The sequence below is a fragment of the Lupinus angustifolius genome, chromosome LG04 (assembly GCF_001865875.1).
Source record: "Lupinus angustifolius cultivar Tanjil chromosome LG04, LupAngTanjil_v1.0, whole genome shotgun sequence".
NCBI lineage: Eukaryota > Viridiplantae > Streptophyta > Magnoliopsida > Fabales > Fabaceae > Lupinus > Lupinus angustifolius.
This window is the reverse complement of record NC_032012.1, coordinates 12,008,166-12,017,630: the sequence shown is the minus strand read 5'-3', so window position 1 is coordinate 12,017,630 and position 9,465 is coordinate 12,008,166. Positions and strand designations below refer to the sequence as shown.

The 9,465-nt window shown below is 32.0% G+C and overlaps 2 protein-coding genes across 2 annotated transcripts in view; both read right to left on the bottom strand.

Annotated features, from left to right (window-relative positions):
* The window catches only part of LOC109344633, a 1,246-nt gene extending 1,179 nt beyond the window's left edge, over positions 1-67 (bottom strand). The window contains exon 1 of the mRNA XM_019583390.1: positions 54-67. Within this exon, the coding sequence (XP_019438935.1) occupies positions 54-67 (14 nt within the window). The remainder of the gene's footprint in view (positions 1-53) is intronic.
* On the bottom strand, positions 2,693-6,106 carry LOC109344631 (putative peroxisomal biogenesis factor 19). Its single transcript, XM_019583389.1, has 3 exons — positions 5,762-6,106; positions 5,342-5,471; positions 2,693-3,716 (listed from the first exon to the last, which is right to left on the bottom strand). Exons 1-3 carry the CDS (start codon positions 5,892-5,894, stop codon positions 2,693-2,695), a joined length of 1,287 nt encoding a protein of 428 aa, XP_019438934.1. The 5' UTR covers positions 5,895-6,106.

Sequence of the window (9,465 nt, the reverse complement as noted above, 5' to 3'; positions counted from 1 at the left end):
TAGAGGTAGCCTCCCTGTCAACTACCTGGGAGTTCCCCTGTTTATAGGCAAGCCTAGAAGGATTCATCTGCAACCTTTGGCTGATAGGATCATTAACAAGCTTGCTGCTTGGAAAGGTTTTTTGCTATCTATAATGGGAAGGGTGGAATTGGTTAGATCTGTCATCCAAAGCATGATGCTGTACTCATTCCACATTTATGCTTGGCCTGCACAATTGCTCAAAATAGTTGACTCTAGCATAAGGAATTTCATCTGGTCAGGGGATACCAAAACCAGAAAGATTGTCACAGTGGCTTGGGCTACAGTTTGCACTCCCAAAAAAGCTGGAGGGCTTGGCATGAGATCCATAAAGAAAATCAATCAAGCCTCTCTCATTAAACTGGCCTGGAATATGCTTAGTTCCAACCAACAGTGGGCTCATTTCTTCAGGGAAAGGTTTGGTCATTATTGCTCAATCAAAAGGTACTTCAAATCATCAATATGGCCTGGAATCAAAAGCAACTTGTCCCATGCCACCAACCATTCTGTTAGGCTCATAGGTAATGGTGAGGATACCAATTTTTGGAGGGATAATTGGATAGGAAGTCCTATAGTGGATCTACTCAATATTCCTGATCATATTCATCCCAAGCTAATCAGTTCAGTGGCTGATTTCTCTACAAATAATGCCTGGACAATTCCTCTGGAGTTGTTTCAAAAGTTTCCAGCAGTGGCTTCTAGCATATGCAGCACTAAACTATCTGATTATAAAGATACAATCTTCTGGTCAGCTTCTACTGATGGATCTCTATCCCTCAAGGATGCCTACAAGAGCATCATGCCTTCTTCTGATCCAAGGCAGTGGTGCAAGTTAATCTGGTCTAGATATATTCCTCCATCAAAATCCTTCACCCTTTGGAGGCTTCTAAACAATAAAATGCCCTCAGATGAGAACCTACAAGCTAGGGGATGCATTTTAGCTTCTAAATGCAATCTTTGTCATGGCCATGTTGAATCATCTCAGCACCTATTTCTCTCATGCCCCTTTGCTGCTGCAATCTGGGATTGGTTATCCAATCAATTCCAAATCTCTATAGACACATCTTCTGCTGCTAATCTCCTGCTTGCTGTCAAAGGCAGTGACCAAGTGCAATTCCTCATCACTGCTGCCATAGTGCTTGTTGTTAACACAATCTGGCACTGCAGGAATTTGAGCAGGTTCCAAGACAAACAGTTGCTTATGCCTCAAGCAATTAACAGAATAAAGAGCTTCCTCACTCTGGTTGGTAACTCTTCCTCAGCAATAGCTAGCTCCTCTCTTCTGGATTTCTCTATCATAAGGTCTCTAAAGGTGCAAGTGAACTATAGAAAATCTCCTTCAATCTTGGAGGTGAACTGGAAGATGCCTCCCTTTGGAAGAGTTAAAATTAATACGGATGGGGCAGCAAGAGGCCATCCAGGGCATGCTGGAGGGGGAGGAATATTCAGGGATCACAATGGCTTGTTCATGGGTGCTTTCTCTACTTATTTTGGCATTCATGATGCCCTCTATGCTGAACTTTCTTCAGCCTTCTCAGCAATCCAAAAGGCTCATAGCATGGGATGGCATACAATTTGGTTAGAATGTGACTCTTTGTTGGTCACAAAAATCCTCCTAGGATCTATGATTATCCCTTGGAAACTTATGACAACATGGAGGGCTTGCAAGTTGCTCTTGTCTTCCATGGATTGCTGGATAACACACATATATAGGGAGGGAAATCAATGTGCTGATTTATTGGCAAACTTGGGCATTGATCATAAATGCTACACTTGGTGGTCTCATCCACCTTCTAAAGTGCTTTCGCATTTGCATAGGGATAGTTTTCAATTACCTTCATATAGGTTTGTCAACTAATTTTGTATGTTTCCATTTTATCAATATATTATGGGCTAAGCCCCTCGTCTAAAAAAAAAAAAGGTACTTATTTATTTGAATCGAGAACATTCTTAACTTTCCTTCTAAAGTTTTTCTTGTTATGTAAGACTTCTCCTGATGTGCTGCTTAAATAGAAGGAAAGCAAAATGTGTCAATTGAAACCTATCACCCATTATTCATACTTTGAAATTGAATATGATCATTCTTTTTAAATATTTTTGATACATATCATTCTTTTAATTTATACAATCGAAGAAGGCCTTGAGTTTAAAAATACTTAATTTTAGAAAAAATTGATGATCAAGCAAAAGTAATGTCACACACATAATTGTTATCATTTACTAAATATCACACTTCTCCTAAGAGGGTCTTCACTCTTCACAGCTGGTACGAACATATTTTCATTGTTGACTATTATTCAATCAAACATATCCATATAGTTTTATACATTATAATTAATTAAAACTAATATTGCAAGAGTGGTGTATAAATACTTGTGTAATTAGAAACTATACTCACACAAACAAAATAACTACTATAATTTATTTATGTACATGAATTACACACTATTCAAAACAAAAAGGAAACCAATACCATGATGTTTTTACATCCCAAAATCAAGGAGTAGTAGTACAATAAAGAGTGTGTTTCGGAGTTTGTTTTTAGAGAAGAGAGAAAGATAAGAAAAAATCATAAAGTCATTTTACAAGTATATTTCATGACTTTTAATTCTTTCTTTTCTCTCAACTACTTAAAAATTAACTCACAAACAAACCTAAAAAGATAATATCGGGTTCAACTAAACCAAGCAACCATTACATCCAGTTGAGAATCAATATCTCCAAATTGATCACAATCCTTTCCCCAACCATCATCATCTTCCCATAGCCATGACAACAAGTTTTCTTTATCCTCCAATGACTTTGACACCATATTACCATTGAATTGTATGACACTCTCAAAATCCAAGTCACTATTATTATTATTACCATGATCTAAACTCAAAGCCATAGAAGAACATAAATCTCTACACTCCCCATTTGAGCATTGGTTAGTTGTACATGTTGGTTCATTTCTTGTTGCACCATTTCCCACCACTTCTTCTTCATTATTATTATTATTACTATTATTATCACTATTATTATTACTTTCTAGAATTTCTTCACCAAATGTCAACGACAAAACCCCACTTTCTTGTTCCACAAAACAAGTGTCCATGAACTCATTAAAATTCAACTCCCAACAACCATTAATTACTTCTTGGTACTGTCCCAAAATCTCATAATCACTTTTTTCTTTCCAACCCTCAATGCAAAACATCTCATTTATTCTTTCACCTTCCTCCACTGCAAAGTACTGATCCTCTTGAACCAATGTACCTCTTGTGTTTTCTTCTTGTTGAGAGGAACTTTTACCTAACCCATCACCTACTTCTTCTTCTTCTTCTTCTCTCTCCGGGTCCAAAGCCATGAAATCCATTATCATTGTCAAGTTCTCACTTTCAAGTGATGGAGTAGGTGGTAGAGGAACTGCATCATTATTCTGATGAATTTGAACTTGTTTTGGACTTTGTTGATGATTATTAAGCTTTGTTTTTAGGGCATAGGTTTTGTTCTTCTTCATAGCCCATCGGCTAGTTCTACCACCTCTTCGCTTGGGAGGGAAAGCTATTATCTGAGGCTCGATCATGGTGGTGGCATCATGTTTAGTACTTGTAGTATAATTATAGCTAAATATCTTTCTACTCAAATGAGAATTCCAATAGTTTTTTATCTCGTTATCTGTTCTACCGGGCAAATGACCAGCTATCAATGACCACCTGAAAATGTTGTTACTAAGTCAAAAACTTCATCATATTATTACTTTTTTTTTTTAACTTTATCAAGATTTTTTTTTCAGCTGTATAGAATGACAGAAAAGTATCACCAAAAAATGATGTAAAGTAAATTGATATTCATCTAGGATGTACATGGGTGAGTGATCCTAGGGAGAGGTTCTGTACTTTTTCTTTCTAAAAATGTAGGTACTTGGTACCCTAAATCTGGATTTATAAAAATATGTTAATTTTGTTGTTGAAAAATAAAATTATGATCTTCAGAGTTTTTTTTGCAGTGTGTCACAATCCCCTTCCACTATTTAAGAGGATCACCCACAAAAAATATTAGTACATTATGCGCTTCAAAAGAACTTATAATTGGAAAATAAAATAGAAATATAAAGTTCTTTATTTTATTTTATTTGTAAAAATGATATTAAACATCAGTTATTAGCTCTGAACAATGCCATTTAAGATGGAGCAGAAGCTATCATTTCATACGGCAGCTATAACCTACTATAATTATAAAAAACTTTATAACAGCTTTAAAACATTATATTGATATTATATTCAGAACACGAGATGCATGCATTGTCTCGAATCCTCTTAATTAGTCATCATTTTATAATTCTTATGGATAAATATTATAAAATATAAATATATAAAAACATCTCTTTAAAGTAATACTAATTAGAAAATTGAAATTTTAGTTTCAAACTAGGTTTTAAATTATGATAGCAATTGTCCGTAAGACTACCGTAATTGTAGTGTGATTATTTATGTAATTATTTATGCAATTATTGTTGTCATTATAGTCCAACCACCATTTAAAATAAGAGTACAATATATAATTATGATCATAAAAATTTATATATAATCACTGTATTATCTATTTTTTATTTATATTATTTTTCTAAAGAGATAATAATGCTAAAATTTGAATAACAAATAAATCGATAACAATATATATAATTCATCATTCTCAACCAATGTTATAAACCCGAGCTAGACGTCAAACTAGAAGAATTTCCGTGTAACCGGTTTAAAATATTAAACTATTCGATCTCACCGGATGATAATTTATATCTACAAATATATAATGGTATATAAATGTAAAATTTATATAATTAATAATTATGTATAATTATATTGAAATAATATTTCTTCATCTTTTTTGGACCGGAGTAGAACAAAAGATCATCTTTTTAAGTGAACCGTCTAGTTTACTCCCTCAGTTAATCTGGTAGCTGGATTTAACGTGGTCGGACTAGAATTGCTACAGTTGAAAACGGTTCAACCTTCATTCAAGTAAGACTACAAACCAAAATCATTTTCAAATCTGTTTGACAATCAAACCAGTCGAACTGCACAATCCGATCCAATTCTCACAACACCGCTCTCGATGCATACATTTTGTTCTCCTTAAACAATAGCAACTAGAAGAACTGAGGATTTTTCAAAAAGAAAGAAAATGGAATTGGATTGAATTTCAGTAATAGTTTTCATGAAACAAGGGTGAGTATGTGAGATTGTGAGATTGTGAGATAGTGAGTCACTAGCATTCTACTAATTTGGTTAGTTATATAAGTTAAAAATTTCTGGAATGTACCTCTCAATGAAACACTCACCTGTTTCCAAAAGAAGCATGCAACTTACTAATGAGACTTTCCTCTTCAACAGAAATGTTGCCTCTTTTTAGATCAGTTCTTAAATAGTTTATCCATCTTAATCTGCAGCTCTTACCACATCTCAGTAATCCTTCAAAACCCCAAAATTCAGAGAGAACAAGACAATCAATATCACATATTATACCTTCACATAAAAACAAAAATGTCCACTTCTAAGTAAAATGTACAGAAGAATACCAACTAAAAGTACACTAAAATAATTTTTTTATTGAAAACTGTTATTTGTTTTTCAATATAAAGTTTTTTGTTTTCTATTTCTGAACCAATATTTTTTTATTTAATCAAAATTGATGATATAATTATAATATATAAATCTTTATACTGATACCATAAATATTACGCGCATTTCAATAAAAGTACCCGCATTTTTGGGCAATGACCTCCAAGAGCCTTCACCATTGGCTTGAATATACTTTGTCAAGATTTCATCTTCCTCTGCTGTCCATCTCCCTTTCTTCAACCCCACTTTCTCACAACAAGGAGCTCTTCCCATTTTCTAAGGTATATAGTATCTAATTTGTCCACTATATATCTTCTACTATAGTATAATATAATATATAAAGAATATACATAATGTAGAAGACAAATCTAGAGAATGTAGTTGAATATGTCAACTTCAATTATTATGAGATGAGCTGGCTAAGGGTTTGTGTGTTTGTCAAGTTGCAAATGGGAGCAACAGTGTGGTGATGGTGCTAAGAAAAAGGGTTTTAAAACTAGGAAGGAAGCAAGACTAATACTTTATTTATACAAAAAGAGAAAGATGAGAGAGATGAGGAAGTTGTTACTCTATTATTATCGAGAGCGATGATGACAAGTGACATTGAAAAAATTTATCGGTGTGAAATTTAACTTATTTTTGAATAAAAATATATAAATTATTAAATGAACTTGCACTAAATATTTTAATACTGATTACAGAAATTAGTGGGTCTAACGATGGAGATATATGAGTGGTGATAGAGCGTGCCACGTTAATGAGCATGAATATTATAGTCGTGGCTTTCCCATAGTCGAGAACATATGGACATGCTTTTGATCTCCCAGGTTGGGGTGAGATTCTCTCAGATAATACATATGGAAGTACTATGAAATGCTAAAAAAAAAATAACATATATTAATATTTTTATTACTTTTATTTAGAGTGGAATTATATTTTTACTTTTGAAACTCAAGGAAAAAGTACTTCCCTCCCTTGCCATTAAAAGGAAGATTCTCACTCCCTACGTTAATACCCCTCTTCTTAACCTCCATTCACGTTTAATTTTATTCTCAGCTAAATAATATCTTTATTTGTATAAAATTTATGTAACATTTCATTAATTTGAGTAATGATAGGATTTTAAAAACAGAATCATTGATTTTCCAAAAACGACAGATGATTCTGAATAACAATAAATATATTCTCATAAGAAGATGCTTAATTAGGAATGGGCTAATATATCTATTAATTTAAAACTCAAATTAATCCCAAAAAATATATGATGATTACCCTGTTTGACATTACTGAGAACATTGTTTCTAACTACGGATCACATCACCTGACATGATTATAATGTTTTGGTTTTGGTGATTGTTGTAATATCAAATTGTAATTATCGAGTCTCGGGTGATACTAAATTATAATGATGCAACCAATCAGTTCAGAATATAACTACCAGACCACATTTGGGTCGTGAATTGCATTAGGTCGTATCAGATCTCATAAAATTCAAAAGTATTTTTTAATCACAAATAATTTCACATCATAATGTCCACAATTACCATAACCACAATTTAAAACACTAGCAGAGAGCTTCACTAGGAAAAATGATGAGGAAAATGAGTTTTTCATAAATCTTAATCGTCACTTCTTAGATGAGTTTTTTTTTCAAAAAAATACATTGAAATTCTAAGGACAACATCAGTTAAAAGGTAGAGTGATTTCTTGATCTTGTCAATCGATATAAGTGTTTAGGCGATCTGATGATCTGAGGGTATCTATGAATCAGTCACTAGAAAATATGGTGTTGAATTTGAGTATAGGGTAAGAGGTAAAACCTAATTACAAGTGAGGCTCCATTTGCCTTGAATACTAGAAGGATATGTATTATGGGTTAGTAGGACCAGATCCTACCTGCTCACCCAGTATGACCCGACCATTATTGGGGTCAAATATGGTTAGGTCTTATTAGGTTTATGGTTGAGTTTGAGTTAAAAATTAGATTCAATCAATATTTAGAACTGAGTAGGGGACAAATGTGATCTGACCCGACCTGTCTCACGATCATTCATTCATCATGTTTGTATGTGTCTTGATTCAATTGTCTAAAGAGTAATAACACATCTTTAGTTGAATGTATCGTTGATTCTAAAAAAATTTCATAGTATATATTTGGAAAAAAAATTAATGGATATGTACTCCTAATACTTCCTCTTGATACAAAGTTGCTTATTGAAGAAAAAAAGAAGTTTGTCATACCTACATAGACTAATGTTGATGTTATAGCAAAATTGAGTTGTCAATATGATATAATTATTGATGTCCTCCAAAGTTCTACCAATTGCTTTTAGATGATGTAATAAGAATCTACTCCACCTACTATCTTAAACACCTAATGGGTATTATTTTTTTTAATAAAAGACAAAAAGAATGTCTTATGAAGTAACATGGCCCCCAAAACCAAACCAAAATGATTATTATTTAGTCATGGTCTTCTTTCCTCAATGATGTGTAGAACACAATCCAACGTGGAGCTCCATAATTGGTCGGAACAACCAATGGTTCCCCGTTATTGGCCATTGGCGAAATAAACACGCTTCAAAGCGTAGTGCTTCACCAAATTCAAGTGTTCACCGTAATAATAATCCAATCAAAACAAGCTACCCTATCATGTTTATGAAATGATACACATTTACTATCTTACGAAGCATACCACTTTATATATATATATAATGCTATAAGTTTGTGTTAGTCAAAAAAAAAAATATTTAATATTTAAATTTTAATTTAAGTTTTTTCTGACTAATCATAAGCACATGACACATTAAATGATATAAACTATGAGACAATAGATATATTCACATTACCACATATATTTCAAGCTAATTATATTTTATTAAGTAATATAAAAAATTATTTTATATTTTTCTGGTTTTTCTTTTCTATGTCACTTTTTAATCAGATTAATATATAAATAAGATAAAAAAATGAGACAGGTGATCAGTTATATCATTAACATAACTACTTTAAGGGTTTTCTTCACAGAATAAAAATATGATGTCCCAAATTTTATCTCGCACCAATGAAACATATTATTTCAATTATAATAGCTGAATAATTATTTTTTCTGTTTTTAATTAAATATTACTAGTGTATAACATATTTTGAGAAAACAAATTTGCATTCTAAAAACAACGACAAATACAACAAGACTCAAATTAATGTAAAAATCACTAAGAAAATATTGATATAATCGTGCAACATTTGATGAGAGGCACACCCTTCGAAAGCAAAAAAAAATAATTAATGTTAATCATTTAATAATAGAGAAAAGAGTAAATTACACTCACACCTCTAAGTTTTAGTGAAATTATATAATTTATCCCTCAATTTTTTACACCTACATAAACACTATGATTTTTTTATTACTTTATTAACACTAATCACCTCTTGCATGAGAAATCTTTTAAACAAAATGTGATAAATGCGGTTAAATTAAATAAAACAGGGTATATTGTGAGAGACAAATCTAAATAATATACAAATCAATATATGTTTATTATTTTTTGTTACAAAATGCATCAACAATTCTAAAGAGATATTGGTTTGTATATTATTTGTTTTTTAATCACATTTTTTTATTTTAAAAATTACACTTATTTCTCATCTAGGTGGTCTATGCAATGAATATAAAAATATAAAAACTAGGAGATGTTTATGTAAGTGTAAAAAAGTAAGAGATAATTTATCTAATTTCACTAAAACTTAAGGATCGGTCTAATTGACTCCTGAGAAAATGGTTTACTTTTCGAGAAAATAGTTTACTACTGTGTGGATATCACTATTGAGTTTACTCCAAATC